The 16419-nt window shown below is 42.5% G+C and overlaps 1 protein-coding gene and 1 long non-coding RNA gene across 2 annotated transcripts in view; one reads left to right on the top strand and one right to left on the bottom strand.

Moving 5' to 3' along the window:
- Positions 1–16419, bottom strand: part of LOC137520941 (uncharacterized) — a 281855-nt gene that overhangs the window by 175611 nt on the left and 89825 nt on the right. The window lies entirely within an intron of this gene.
- LOC137520940 (Krueppel-like factor 4) lies at positions 1373–5510 on the top strand. Its single transcript, XM_068239549.1, has 3 exons — positions 1373–1532; positions 3052–4015; positions 4678–5510. Exons 1-3 carry the CDS (start codon positions 1476–1478, stop codon positions 4851–4853), a joined length of 1197 nt encoding a protein of 398 aa, XP_068095650.1. The 5' UTR covers positions 1373–1475; the 3' UTR covers positions 4854–5510.

Below are 16419 nucleotides of genomic sequence, written 5' to 3'. Positions count from 1 at the left end.
TAATTTTGTGCGGACTGTAGCGGTTAATAGCAAAGACCCCATACAGGATATCGTCACTAAAATTGCTACGTATGCTAAGGGGAAGAGTGGGAAAAAGTCAAAAAAATAATTTTTCAAAACTACTTAACAGTTTTTGATTAAAAAAATGATTTTATAAATACAAAGTAAATTTTTTATTTTTTTTTAAATTACAGTTTAAAAACCATTTTCCTTTGCATTTTTTACAATTGATTTTCTCAAAAACTACAAGGTCTTTTTGAAAAATTCTTTTTACTTGTTGCCACTATTATTCGATAATATATGTAGCAATTTTGGTGACTGTAGCGAAATTACACTTCCTGATTATGATAACAGACAAAATTAATTATGATTTTTTTTCTTACATTTCACATTAAAATCTTGCATCTTAATTGGGAATTACAATGCAAAATTAAAATTATGCAAAATATGTGCTCATCAGTAATCTAGGTAGTAGTAGTAGGTAGTACTTAGGAAACTGTCAAGCTACTTGTCCCAACAGGGGGAAAGCTAGAACATCATACTGAATTGCTGTTCATCTTGTTCTATTACTAGATAATTATCTACCCACGTGCTCTGTTAGAAAACTAGGTAATGGTCACATCGGCTGCCACGATTAAGAGCGACGGTTTCTACGTTTATTATTTGTCGACCAGTATTTTTCACAGGTTGGTGAATTTCTGCTCGCTGTATTCGGTTTCATAAGACAATAAGTTACAATCCTCTAATCGGCGTATATTCAGTCGATCAATTTCTCTGTGTTTCAGACTGACGACTTTTAACTTATCAACTCTGGGCTATTTGATCAATGCCTAGATTTTGGTTGCTTTTGCAGCCACAGGTAAAGTAACATATATTGCATAGATCAACAGCAATACAGGAAATCAATGCCATAAACACTTCTACAATACTAAATTACACAATTTCTCATTATAGTTTTCTAGGTTTGCCTTTGGGAATTCTAATATATATATATATATATATATATATATATATATATATATATATATATATATATATATATATATATATATATATATAGTGTGTGTAGAAGTATGTATGTGTCTTAAATACAAGGTGGGTTTATCTTTATGCATGTCTGTCTCACTTGGTGTCAGTGGCTCTTGCAGACGACTTTGTCACTTTTCTAGTGTATTGTATACTCAGCTCTTATTACATGTTAATCATGTGTGATAGGCCAGCCTGAGGTTGTAGGCGGAGCTGCGTTTCATTGTGTACAAACACTTTTCCTGTCAGCAGCCAATCATCGCCTGGCAGCTACTTGAATATTCATAAGGCTGGTCCCTTAAGTTGCACTGAGAGAGTTCTGTACTCTATATAACTCTGTGCATCTCCCTGTACAGGATTCTTCACAGAGAAACTTTTTCTTTAGAGATCTTTCTCCTAGAGCGCCCGGTTTGCTTCTGTGCGCTCCTATCGGATTACCCTGTGAAAGGATGAGCGTAGTTTTCTGCGGGATTCTAGCAGAAGACAAGCAGCTCAACATGGTCTCGGTGAGTCTCTCATAACCTTGTGATAAATGTTACTGTGTCCCTGACAGTCAGGTAGAGATTTAATATAAACAGAACTTGATTTGCACAATAATTTTTACAATTTTTTTTAATAAAAACATACATTTTATTGGCTGAAAGCTGATTGGCTGCTCTGAGCAAGGGCTGCATTTTTGCTCCAGTTTTCGTTGCACCTGTTTTGATGAATCAATTTAAAAATATCCAGGACAGGCTCAGCTCTGAAGTTATATAGCCTTTTAAATGTATGATTTTTGCTTCAAAGGTATGTAACCGAATGCACAACTATAGAATTTCTAGCAAGATCTTGCCAGTTTATCACAGTTCAGAGAAAAAGTGCTAGTAAAGTTTCAAAAAATTATTACCAATAATTAATAATAGTTCCTTAATTTGTGATCAGACCTGTATAACACTTAATTTGCTGAGATCCAACATGGCTAAGTTCCTACATTGTGTGCTGATTTCTGGGGCATCACAAGCAGAATACAGAAAAACTTCTATTATACTGTTGGTCATTTTTATAAGGCAATATGCAGAGAGTTCTCAGTTTCTGAAACTTTGTCTTCTCCTGCATGATGAGAGCTGTGGCCTCTGCTAATATATCACACTGCTCCCCACTGCAATCTCTGGTACATCACACTGCTCCCCACTGCAATCTCTGGTACATCACACTGCTCTGCTCCCCACTGCAATCTCTGGTACATCACACTGCTCCCCACTGCAATCTCTGGTACATCACACTGCAATCTCTGGTACATCACACTGCTCCCCACTGCAATCTCTGGTACATCACGCTGCTCCCCACTGCTGTCTTTGGTACATCACATTGCTCCCCACTGCAATCTCTGGTACATCACACTGCTCCCCACTGCAATCTCTGGTACATCACACTGCAATCTCTGGTACATCACACTGCTCCCCACTGCAATCTCAGTACATCATGCTGCTCCCCACTGCAGTCTGCTAAATCTTCACCGAACAGTACTATGCAAAGTACTGACCCCTGTAATACAACCACAGAAGTGTATACAATGTTTATTTGTTCATGAAACCTTTTTGGAAGTTATATTTCCAGTTTCAACTAGAAGCTGCAGGAATATTTGCCGGTTTTTGCTGCATTATGTGCGATAAGACGTGCAATCCTGTGGAGATGTGTAAGGGTGGCAAAAAATCATCCCATCTGATTGTACAATTTTCAACAACCCCGTTCCTTTAAATATTACAGTCCATCAAAACATACAGTATAGAATCTGCAGACGCTCACATTACATATATATGTTGGTAAAATCGGAAAGTCGTGCAGTGTGGTTGTTAAGTTGTCTCCTGTCCTGATAGATGCTTTATACGCAGTTTGGAACTTGCTCTGCAGGTTTGTGTGAATCATAGTAATAATGCAATGCAAAATGATATATATGAATGGTAATAAAGTGGAGATGTCTGAACAATGTGTGAGATGTGATACTGTGATCCATTCCTCTAATGCGATGTCTCTCTTTCTCTATAGGAGATAAACATGGAGGAGCTGGGCTATCCACTGATGGAGCCTTGCACCATCAAGAAAGAGGAGGATGAACTGGGGAAATTTGTTGACTTGGATTTTATTTTAAACAATATGACCAACAACCCCCCACCAGCTGGAACCCAGGGGGGCAGCTACCCCCTTCCAGAGACCCCTGAAAGCTGTGCCAGCAGCACAAGCACCACTTATGACAGTGATGGCTCATATCCTGGTGGACAGAAGTATGGAGGAGGAAGCTTCAGTGGAAGCCCCCATCACAGTTATGTGGCTGAACTGTTCACTCCGGACATAAACTATATGGAGGTGCCACCAGAATATGGAACAAAGCCTCCTTTCCCATCAAGAAAATATACTGAAATAAGAGTAACAGAAGATGGTTCTATAACTATCCCAGCCCAGCAGCTGCCACAACTAGGGCACAAGATTAAAAAAGAGAGACCGGACCAAACTTGCATGTTGGTGAACCCTTCAGCCTCCTCCTCAGACTGTATGAACGCCAACATCATACATGTGTCCAACCAGGTGGGGGGCCAAACCTTCTCCCAATATAGACTTAGCTCCACGGGGGAGGAAATGCCACTTAATGACTCTCAGATGATTCCAGAAATGCACTGTGTACAGATCATGCCAATGGGCCAACACTACCAGCTGGCACAAACCTATGGACATCACTATGCCAGCCACCCTACACAGTTCCATGGACAATTTGGCATGTACAGAGATCCCATGAAGGTTCACCCAGCTATGCATGGCATGATAGTCACTCCCCCATCATCCCCGTTACTGGAATTTTACCCTTCCTTAAATCCAGTTGAGGACTGCAAACCCAAGAGAGGTCGGAGGTCCTGGGCCCGAAAGAGGACAGCCACCCACAACTGTGAATACCCCGGATGTGGGAAGACCTATACTAAGAGTTCTCATCTGAAAGCTCACATGAGAACGCATACAGGTAAGGAATGCTCTATTCATGTTATATTGTAAAAACGACAGGTCCTCTTTATGTCTTACTGATAATCTCACCACTTTATTTCCTAGCTACTACAGCCCTGCTGTGTTACCCTTATGTTTATATACTCACTGTTCCTCCAGCCTCTAAAAGATTACTAAACCCCCCCTTTCACAGATAGTACAGAAGTCTATTACAATTCTGAAAAGTTTAGTAGGAACTTGGAGTCACTTAGACAGTTCAGTTCCCCAAAACATATCACCCAAAATGATAATCTCTAATGCCACATTATTAGAGACTCTGCCTGATATTGCATGTGCGACAGTCTTTATACTGACTGCTTCCTATTCTCTGCAACAAAAGGTATGGAAGAGGTCATCACTATTTCATGGCCCAGTAACAGAAGGTCCCACAGCGCTGTCTGAATAACAATTCAGTTGCAGTTAGACCATTATGATTAGCTTAATTTGTAAACCCACAATTTTTTTTTGTAACTTGTAACAGATTTTCTTTAATGCAGTCTATTTAGCCATTAGTGCAGATGCAACCCCTTTTCTTTAGTAACCATATTTGACCCCTAGTTGTGTTAATCCTAATGACATTGTACACTACAAATATTAGTGATGTAGATATTAATACGTTCTCTCTCTCTCTTTTTCCTGCAGGCGAGAAACCGTATCACTGTTCCTGGGAAGGCTGCGGGTGGAAATTTGCCAGATCCGATGAACTGACTCGCCACTACCGCAAGCACACTGGCCACAGACCGTTCCAATGTCAGATGTGCGAGAGAGCGTTCTCCCGTTCTGACCACCTGGCACTGCATATGAAGAGGCACTTGTAGACTAAGCTATTGCATTGTATTACTGGCACGCGTTGTCAGATGGGGAGCTTGTACATATATTTATATGTATATATTTTGTTATTTAAAGAGCCCTCAGGATTAACTTTAACTCTGATGTGTACCACATTTGAAATTTGTAAAGTTTTTCTTCTTGCATTTTTGTAAGGTATATGAAGATTCATTTTTTACTGCTTGTATATTCAGCTACTTTTTATACTCTTTATTATACTTTAAGAGTTTAGAAAGTAATTGGGGATAAGACTGTGGGATCTCCCAAATAAGAAAAATAAGTAAAATGGGCTATTTTTTATTGTATGCATTGAAATATACCAGGGAGGAAAAAAGACGTTGAATTAATGACCAAGGAACTCTGGCTGCAATGCAGTGCCATCTAGTGGTCACTTATGTGCACTGCAGAGACATTTTTATTTTTTACAGAGTACATTTATTTAGCATTTAATAAAGTCCATTTTACAGGCCAAAAATTACTTTATTTTTTACATGTATAAATGTTTGTATAATGTACACAATTTTAAAGAACTATGATCAGCTACCTTTCTTCTTTTCCCTTTGCAAGGGAGATAACTTCAGGTACTTTTAGCACTGCCTCATTTACACATTTTGTAGATATTTGTACAATAAAACACGTTCATTGCATTTTCCGTCTCTTGGTTGTTTCTTTGAATAGTAAAAATACACAACATTTTCCATCATATTTCCCAGTTTTATCGGGAAAGGATTTGGTTGAGTAGAACTTCTGTACACTATTAAAGAGACACTGAAGCGAAAAAATATATATATAATGAATTGGTTGTGTAGTACGGATAATTACTAGAAGATTAGTAGCAAAGAATATATTCTCATATTTTTATTTTCAGTTATATAGTGTTTTTTTTTTTTTATAACATTGCAGCATTCTCTAATATTTGCAGCTTACACGCTACTCGGCATTCTAAATGTTTTTGCAGAGCAGTCTTGTGAACTTTGACCTGTGCTCTGGAGAGAAAAATAAATACAGTGACTGACAGTTGAGATAACAAACTTCAGAAGACAGAGCTCTCTGCGACTTTGAAACTCTTCCTGTACTGGAAACAATATTAGACTCATGTCTCTGCTCCTAATGTTTTATTTCTTAGCTGTACTACACATAAAAATCATTATAATCATCATTTTTTTTCGCTTCAGTGTCTCTTTAAGCCTGGGACACACATCCAATTTTGATTAGCTACTGATAGGCGAATTTCAACACTTCCATGTAGTGTGAGTGCTTACCTATACAATATAAACTGTAAGTTGGAACACAGTACAAGTATAAAATATATTAAAAACCATTTGAAAGAGGAGTCAGTGGTGGACTTACCTCCCTAAAGTAGACAATTCTGTTGATTATTGTCAATAAGTAGCTTTATTCATATACTCCACAATGGCGCCTCTGTTCCAACGTACAGTTCATATTATAGTCCACCCTTGGTAGAGGGGCGAAACCCCCTTTTTTCCTGTCTATAGAGAGCGACTTCTAAACCTGAGTAGAGAAAGGTCTAATCTCCCCACCTGCCTGTATAGTGGTTGCCTAAATGGTAACCCGTGTTTGTGAGTATAATTCATTCGTCTTTACAACTCAACATCTGCATCCTAACGTACTACGCCATTGTAGGCTCTCTGTTTGCATTTTGTACAACCTAGTCATATTATTCAAAATCTGTTGGCCCTTATACTACATGATGGTGGTAAGATTGGCCAATCAAAATTGGAAGTGTGTTTTCAGCTTTAGGAGATTAGATGACTGTTTTTTGAAATGGTACAGTATTGCTTTAAAAGTAAAAACAAACTCTTAACAAGCACACACATAAATACACATACACACCGCTCCACAATACACACATACAAGACCAGGACCAAATTTACACCTGTTGCAACTTTAGGTTGGCTTATTAGAGTGGACTTCCTGTCTTGTTCTCTCCCAGTCTATCTATAGCAGCACCCTCATACAATAAACCAGCTCTACTATTCCATGTGCAATCCACGCTTTACATTCTTCCTCTGTTACTTACAACTAAGAAACTTTATGTAGCTCTGAATAGTGTGGAAAAGGAGCTCAGAAATCTGCCAGGTTATAACTAAAAACTCAACGCTGTTCCATTCCATACTACAAAAAAGTGTGTTCCTTCCTGTCTGTGTCCTCATTAGAAAGCCGACACCGCACTTCCTGTTCTCTGTGAAGTGTCATTGGAATAGAAAGTGAAGGGAAATCTTCCCAACAAGATTCAAAAAGAAAAAAAATCTTAGAGATAAGGATCTCATTGTCAGAGTGTACTCAATGTACTTTCATTGCTGATGTTAGTTCTGTTCTAAGGGTTAATTCACACTAGTTAGTGAGTTGAAATGCATAAAAATACATGAATAAAAACTCATGAATTGGTTTGTGAGTTTTTCGTGCATTTCTATGAGTTTAAATCACTCCCGACACATTGAAATGCACTGCACAGTAACTCACTGTTGTAGTGTGGATGATACAATGAAAGTCTATGGACTTTCATGTGACTCTGTAAAACGCACACTATGTGCAGTGCGTCAGAACTCACTGCAACCCACACAGTGTAAATCAGGGGTAGGGAACCTATGGCTCGGGAGCCAGATGTGGCTCTTTTGATGGCTGCATCTGGCTCACATACAAATCAGTAGGGGTTGATTCACTAAGCTACACTGCTCAAGCAGCACAGCTTAGTGTGGCAGTGCAAGTAACATTTTCAGGGTAGGCACGCTACTGCTGTAGCACGCACTACTAACTTACTCGAGGTTCCCCCAAAACTAACGGCGGCTCCATTTGCCCCACCCTGGATCCTGTCAGGTCCAGTGACTAGAGCGAGATCCCTGCACTTTGATTGGCCCAATAGGCTGCCTGTCACTTGACCAGCAGCCTATTGGGCCAAAGTGCGGGGATCTTATCCTACAAAGTGAATCAACCCCCAAGTCAGCTAACTAATTGTACAATCTGTTAGTCGGTATTTCTCCTGTCTGGCTCTCAGGGAAATTGCTGATGTTGCTGAAAGAGGAACTGTCGCGAAAATGTTAAAATTTAAAAACACATTAAAATAAGAAGTACATTTCTCCTAGAGTAAAATGAGCCATACATTACTTTTCTCCTATGTTGCTGTCACTTACAGTAAGAAGTAGAAATATGTCATTACTGACAGATTTTGGACTAGCCCATCTTCTCATAGGGGGGTTCTCAGGGTTTTCTTTATTTTTAAAAGCACTTAGTGAATGGTAGTTGCTCTGTCCAACTGCCAAAATAGTGTGCAGCGAGCAGGGAGGCTGGCCAGCATATTTGTATAAATCTTTTTCAGGAAGTGTCTTTATAAAGAATAAAGGCCATGCTGAGAATCTCCCATGGAGAAATGGACTAGCCCAAAACCTGTCACTTCTGTCAGACTTCTACTACCTACTGTAAGTGACAGCAACATAGGAGAGAAGTAATTTATGGCTCATTTTACTCTGGAAGAAACATACTTCTTATTTGTATGTGTTATAAATTTTAATATTTTGGCAACAGTTCCTCTTGAAACCCAAGAGAAGCTGAAGACGTGTCTGACACTTCCGCTGCCCGGAGGATCAACTGTATACACATCACCATGGCAACAGGAACGTGAGCCCTCTGTGCGCAGCACTGTGCCAGTTTGAAACATACTGTATGGCTCTCACAGAATTACATTTTAAAATGTGTGGCGTTTATGGCTCTCTGACCCCTGGTGTAAATGATCCCTAAAGTACAAGCTTGTCACTCCATTACTCAGTGTTTTCAAGGGCTATTAGCACAGGAAGATTCCAATTATGAACAGTTCAAAAGCACACTATTCTAGTACAGATTAGAAAATTGGCTAGGTCACTATCAGTTTTACGGACAGCTGAAGTGAGAAATATATGGAGCCTGCCATATGTATTTCCTTTTATACAATACCAGTTGCCTGGCAGTCCTGCCAGTCTATTAGGATGCAGCAGTGTCTGAATAATGCCAGAAACAAGCATGAAGTTATTCTTTCAGATCTGTAAATAGTGTCAGAAACACTTGATCTGCTGCATGCCTGTTCAGGGTTTATGGCAAAAACTATTAGAGGAAGAGGATCGGCAGGACAGCCAGGCAACTGGTATTGTTCAAAAGGAAATAAATATGGCAGCCTCCATATCCCTCTTGCTCCAGTTGCCCTTTAAGCACAGTGTGAGGAGCAATAGTACTGTATACAACACTGTATTTGTGTAACTCAGGGGGTAGAACTTGCAGGCCCAATCCTGCTGCTCATCTTTAGCACCCCCAATTATCTGGAGCACAAGTCATGCCTGACATACCCTACACAAGCTTCTGGATTCTTCTCCACTTTACTAAGACCTTTGTTATTACGTCAGCGCGTTTAATGACCCTTGTGAGATGGGCCACAAGACCGTAGAAGGGGAAATATGCAACATTGCAAAGAGGCAACTGAGGCTCAAGCCTTAAAACATACCTGAACTAGGACAAAAAGTGAATCTTTACTTACCTATGACTATGGGGGCTGGAAGAAGCCTCAGGTAAGTAAAGATCTACTTTTTTTTGTCCCAGTTCAGGAATGCCTGTACAAAGGCTTCTGTATAACATTATGGCCTGGATGGATTCACCATGCAGCAGTAAGATTGCTGTGAACAGGCTTTTCATTTTTTTTACATTTTTTTATTTTTTACTTTTTTTTGCCACCCGGGCTGATCAGTCCCCTGGTAAATTTCTTGTCACTGACATAGAGCAGGAGCTGAGAGCTTGTGTGCTCCATCACACACACTGCCTGGAACCAGGAGGTGTGCACATTCAGCTTATGGGGCTTCAGATCATGAAGATGAGATAATAAGAAAGTTCATACTTGCTTCTCTGCTTCCACTTGGCATTCCCTGATGTTCCCAGCTCCAGCCTTACTGACACATAAGGAAGTGGTAACAATCATGGAAGGGTGAGTGCCCGAAGGGGCATAACTAGAGGGTACTGTGATCGCAGGGTGACCAAGAGCTGTGGGGGGTCCCAACTACTGACCTTCCCCTCCTCCAATATAGGGGACTATACTATATAGGTGTGAAGATCATGATGGCCACACTCAGGCCCGGATTTACCTCACAGGAGCCTATAGGCACAGATGTCCTGGCACCTTAGACTTTGCCCTCCATGAACCTACAAACCCTCCACCAAAGCACAGCACGAGTGTGCTGGCTCTACTAGCTGTCCCTTCTCCCTTACTTCCCCTGCCTGGCATAGGTAGCTACAGGTTTCCCTTAGTATTAGGTAACAGGAAGTACCCTCAATGTTAAGTAGCTAGAGGAGCCCCCAAGTATTAGGGATCTAGAGGAACCTCAGTATTAAGTAGATAGAGGTGTAGCAGATCTCTTCATTGGAATGCCAAGATTGAGGGTGAATAACCTCTCATTTACACTCTCATCAGGACTCTGCATAGGGAAGGAGGGAGAGAGGTGCTCTGGGAGGGAGGTGAGCCACCTTTCCAATATCAGGCACCTGTAGGCACGTGCCTACAGTGCCTTATGGTAAATCCGGCCCTGGCCACACTTGTTTTATGACCCTTGTGAGATGGGCCCCAAGGCCGTAAAGGTCACCAAGGGGAGGCAAGGGAAGGGGTGGGAACATTGGGGGCCCCATCAAAGTTTCGCTGGGGTACCCCATGAATTGTAGTTACGCCCCTGGTGGATGGTGAGACTTGCAGCAGCTGATAGGAGTAATTGGCTGAAGACCTGCCAAGATCATCCCTTAACAAAGAGCAGAGGCAGCACCTTAGTTCTAAAACAACCTTGTGGATGACGTCTTGCCAAGAGCCACCTTGTTGATAGGAGTCATTAGGTTAAAGCTGAACTGGTCTATCTGCTCTCACTTTGGGAATACTCATTTATTATGTATGATAACCTTGATAAAGGTTGCAATAGAGGTCCTTTAAGTGATGAATGAAAAAACAAAGTGGGTTAGGTGGAAGCATAGTGTACATTTACAGGGGGAATGTCGGTATATATTGTCTACTAAGAGGAATTGCAGAAAACAGACATTTATAACCCCCTGTACCACAAAAACCACATAAACCCTAAACCCAAAATTAGATTACCCCCCACCCCCCATATGTTAAAAAGGCCTCAGAACCCCTAAAGAGAAAACTTGCTGCTGCTGCCTAGTGGTGTCTGGCTGGGTGGCCCCAGTCAGACAAAGTCCTTTCACACACACATAAAATTGGATGCAATCTGATGTTCCATAATAGAAAGTTCCCGCAAAGTTTCAGCAAAAAATTGTTGTAGTTAGATATCGTGTATTAATCCACCAAGGAATCTTTTATGCGAAGAGAGCACAGGAGTGTCCACCATTATTGCATAGAATTTGGAAACACCAGCAAATCAGGCCTCACTGTTCATAGATCAATTCACAGATTAAAGACTTGACTACTGGTGACCCTAGCCTGTTTAAAAACGGGCTCTAGGTCTGTCATCGCTGCCACATGCGCACGCCAGCACCCGCTGAGCGCGCGCACACTGGCCCACCCGGCCGGCCCCCAGGCCCGTCCTGCTCTTGTCCCAGGCTGTCCCTGCGGCACATGCACAGTAGCGCAAACACAGGGACACACAAACAGGGACAGGGCGCAGAGACACAGCGGTATTATTATTTAGGACGCAGGATGTTTGTAAAAAACCATAAGCAGGTTGAACTGTCCATAAGGCCCAATCGCAGCCTGGTATATTGCTAGATCATTGACATCAAATACATTCCACAGAGTATATCCACAGCTATTGATGGAAAAGGGGGCTCAATCACAGCCATTCATCATCAAACTCATAAGGGAAAAGTTCCATATTCCATACACAAAACAGTTCCTCCATTAATTAGGACATGATTGTCAGTTCAGAAAATAAATTGGAACCCGCTCACCCGCTGTTGGAGGGCAGAGATTTAGAAGGAGGGCCCCTAGTGAGCTACTCTAGGCCAGGAGCACCGGTGTGGCCACTACCTCTGCATCCCCTATTGCTACACCACTGGGTCCAACAGATTTCTGTAGTACTCACTTTCCCAGAGGCAATGTAACTGGTGTTTATTTTATTTTTATATGAAAATTATCATTTAGGTAAATAAAAGAGGCCTAATATACCCTCAACTGTGAGCACACTGACTGATATATGGATGGCAGCAGGAAAATGTAAAGTGGATAGGACCAGAAACAGCGGACGGCTGCCACTGCTGTAAGGAAACACAATTCATCATATTAGGAAAATGATAGCTTGCCACAGGCTGAACTGGGAGGGTAAAGTTTATAACACTTACGGTACTTGCGAAAGAGCTTGAGTATTAATGCAATATGCAAAGGTCTGACAACTGAAAATGCCGAAGCCAAGTACAGGCTTTAGATATGAAACATATATTATACCTTCACTATCCTTAGCAGATAAATGGTCCTGATTTACTACGGTTGGCGAATGGCGGAGAACAGCGGAGAGCCTGAGTGATCCTGAAAACTGGATTTCAGTTTCAATGTATTTGGTTTATCAGGAGGCAAGAGTTTTCAATCTTTTCTTGGGCCATATTAGATCACAGATATAACTGTAAAACATGGCTGAAAGAAGTCATACAATTGCATCTCCTGCATCGGCAGTGAATATTTTTGTAATAAATGCAAGCTACTGCAAAACCACAAATTAAAGCCTTGTACAGACACTGTTAGTTGCCTGAAATGACTGTTAGTGATCATTTGGGGTGACAGTTTTAGGTACATTCACTGTATAGACCAGGCATGGGCAAACTCGGCCCTCCAGCTGTTACGGAACTACAAGACCCACAATGCATTTGCTTTTATAAGTCATGACTGTGGCTGTCAGACTCCTGCAATGCATTGTGGGACTTGTAGTTCCTTAACAGCTCGAGGGCCAAGTTTGCCCATGCCTGATTTAGCCACATTGCTTGACAGCTGCTAAGCATTCTGTTCAGTTCTATGAAGAGTGGGGAGGACAAGTTGGAAGGTTCCCCAGTGTGGAGGTCTGTGAAAACATTACTATAACATTTCAGCAGAATACAGCATGGAGGATCATTGACAACATCCTCAACATTGGGCAACGATATACTTTCCAGATTCTCACCTGTTAAAACACTAGTGCAGAGGTGCCCACACTTTTTCAGTTTGTGAGCTACTTAAAAAATTACAAATTGGAAATGATCTGCAAGATAGAATCGTGTGCATAACATAGAGGCGCAAGGAAAAATGGACACTAAGAGAAACTGATATAAGTCTAAACGATAAATACCGTTGTGAAATGGGCGCCAAATGAAAACAAAAAACAAGATTTACAGTGGTAATGACGATAGTAAAACGTTGGTGAATGTTACCAATATTTAACTACAGCTTAACCTAACTCTACCTTCACATAGAACCTTCCCCCTTCTGATGCCTAACCCTAAAACCCCCCTTCCTGACACCTAACCCTAAGACCCCCCCTTCCTTATGCCTAAACCTAAAGCCCCCCTTCCTGGCGCCTAACCCTAAGACGCCCTTCCTAATACCTAATCCTAAAAAAAACTCCTTCCTGATGCCTAATCCTAAACCCTCCCTTCCTGACACCTAACCCTAAGACCCCCCTTTCTGATGCCTAACCCTAACCCCCCCCTTCCTGGCGGCTAACCCTAAGACCCCCTTCCTGATGCCTAACCCTAAAACTTGTTTCTTCTGAGAGGTGAGTTAATGGATTGTGAACCTGTATTGCATTGACGTCTCTTACTGCAAGATGCCACAAGTGCAGTGTAAGTCGATGAAGCCTTACCGGATGAACCACGCTTGCTGCACGGATCATACAGTAATGGAAGTCAATGGGTGACGCAGGCAATGTGCACAATGGGAGTGCAGTGCGCATGCGCCAACCAATGGGAGTCCCAGTGACGTACTTCCTGCCCAGCAGGAAATGCGTCACCAGCTGGGTCAGGCATATGCACCAGAGAAAAACCATCCTAAAAGTGTGCCTATCATAACTAAGTCACAGTGACGGTCACCACAATCAAAATGAAGGTATATTGCAGCCTTAATCATTTAGACTTAAATAATATTTATAATAACATTTCTAAGGTGGGGGAGACATTAGTTTAATAAACTTTAGACTGGAGGAGTTTGATGTGTGCCTCTTCTGACAGCCTCTGCAGGTGATTTTACACGTAGCTCCGCAAAGTCCTGGGACGCTTCTCGCAAGCCTCAGGTGTGTAGGAGGCCAAGAGATAATTCGAGATTTGGATGGTTCATTTGCCAAGAAGATGCTGCACTATTTCTGTATGTTTTATTTATTGCTGGCTTGGCAAGCTGGACGGCTTTTCTTGCTCCGGGGGGAGGGAGTGGAGCGCACAGGTATAAAGAGCAATAACAAACAAGCATAAAACAAACTAATCCGATGAGTCAGGTAATTAGTCCATTGAAGGCTGGCTGCATTTATATCTACCGTCTTGCCTTTTTATGGACATCCGGATCCTGCCAGCTGAAGGCGCTGTGAATGGCTGATGGGACGTCAGGCTGTCAAGGTCCCGTGTGAAGGGGACACGCCCGGGGAAGCTGCAGCTGCCAATCATTAGAATGGAAATATCTGATGTTGTTGTGATTGACGCTAAAGAAAAGGATGGAACGTTAAAGAGGAACACAGGCAGAAATGCTGTACCCAAAGCTAAAACACAGCTACATACACCCAGAGATTAATTATAATGTATTGGGGCCCGAGGCAAGGTAGTAGATTTAGGGACCCCTTGTGGTCTTTTTGGTAAGCTGAAGTAGAGTGAGGTCAGAGGAAGGTGACAAGTGGTCCCCTTGACACCCACTATGGCCCAAGGCACCTGTCTAGGTTGCCTGGTGGATGATCCTGCTCTGCATACAACTCCTGCAAATGAGTCTACACAGCACAGTAAGGCCTCGTTCACATTTCCAAGCGCAGATGGCCATGTGGTAGGAATGCAACACCCACGATCACACGTCATCTCTGCTGATTCCATTCACTACAGTGAAAGGGTCAGCACTGTGCTTTGCTAAAAAATGCATGCAGCAGTGATAGTGCATCATAATGCTACGCAGTGCATGTAGTCTGAACATCAGACAGTGCACTCTATGCACTTCTGATGTTCTTGCGTCTGGCACACTATATACATTGCCTAAGTGTGCACGGCAACACGTATAATGTCAATGAGGCCTAAATGTAAGGTCATACCACTACAAACAGAATGAGGCAAAAGAAAAATACTGAACAATCTTTCTTGTGGTCTTGATTTCCTGAGGTCCTGTGGGCTGTAGACTACTGGGGAACATTAATAACCAGTGGTACAGCAATAAGGGATGCAGTGGCAAAAACTTCACTGGGGTCCCTTGACATGACAGACCATCCTACAGTTACTCCATTAGCTCTTTATTAATACTGTGGTGGCAAGCCAATCATCATTTTTGTATGTGCTCTGGTAGCAGAGGGGAACGGAGTGGAGAGTGCTAGAGGTTAGTGATGGTCATGTCCAGGAGAACTCATAGAGATGCATGTGACCAGTTTGGTTAGGTAATGGATATGTGTCTGATTTGCTAGTTATGATCATGTGCTAAAGCAGAATGTGATCACAGAGCCAATCAGTGGCCCCCGCATGTTTGGTAGTTCAGCTGCCTTGCAATATCTCACCTGTCACGGCGGCTGCTCAGTTCCGATCTTAGTCTTCAGCCCCGTTGGCTGCGTCTTCTCCATCCGGAGCAAGTTTTGTGTAAATAACATGCGCCGGGATAAAGATGCCACCTGGTGGATCTGGCAGTGCGGGAGCCCCGGACTTTGATGGCGGGAGCAGTCAGGAGGAGGCCACCTGGGGCATCTGGGGGCACGGGGGGCCCCTGGAGTGGTTGAGGCCCTGGGTAATTGCCCTCTTTGACTCAATGGCAGCGCCCACTCTGGGAGGGTAAGAGTTGGCTGCCGAGGAGGGGGTCCTGGAATACAAAAGGAAGGAAGACGCCAGGCTCATCTACTCAACAAGTCCCACACGGCTGCATGGGCTACTCCACTGTAGCTACACCACTGATCTTTAGTATGTAACCCCCAATGGTAGGGGTGTAACAATAGACCCTGCAAGGGATGCAGCCACAGGGGGGCCCAGAAGCTGCAGGGGGCCCCATGGGGGAGATTTTTTTTCCCGGGCACAGAGAGAAAAAGCGTTCTATTCTCTGCACAATTGTTCTAATGACTGCATCTGCTCAGCCACTGATAAGAAATCATACAAAGTTTTTCAGAGAAAGATTTGTAGACAGTCCCTATTGAGTGCACAGCAGGCTCTTGTGTATAGCGCCCAGCCCCTAACCTCTCTACCCCTTCCCAAGGGTTGTGTGTTGTTGTAACGATCGGTGTAACACAGAGAGAATCTGATTACCGGTGATCTGCAGTATCACCGAGAATGCAGATATATACCAGATTATTGATGATCTGCAGTATCACCGATAATCAGATATATCTCTAACCTCTGGACACCTGAGTGACAAGAGTGTTTTGGTGCAACAGTAATACTTTGAGGAGCACCCCCTGA

This window comes from Hyperolius riggenbachi, chromosome 6 (assembly GCF_040937935.1).
Source record: "Hyperolius riggenbachi isolate aHypRig1 chromosome 6, aHypRig1.pri, whole genome shotgun sequence".
NCBI classification, from domain to species: Eukaryota; Metazoa; Chordata; class Amphibia; order Anura; family Hyperoliidae; genus Hyperolius; species Hyperolius riggenbachi.
Note: the sequence above shows the minus strand (reverse complement) of the source record. Positions and strands in the feature narration are given on the sequence as shown.

Coding starts and splice junctions, on each gene's coding strand:
- LOC137520940 (XM_068239549.1), top strand. CDS start 1,476: ATGAGCGTAGTTTTCTGCGGGATTCTAGCAGAAGACAAGCAGCTCAAC. Junction 1,533..3,051: donor AGCAGCTCAACATGGTCTCG/GTGAGTCTCTCA, acceptor CTTTCTCTATAG/GAGATAAACATGGAGGAGCT. Junction 4,016..4,677: donor TCACATGAGAACGCATACAG/GTAAGGAATGCT, acceptor TTTTTCCTGCAG/GCGAGAAACCGTATCACTGT.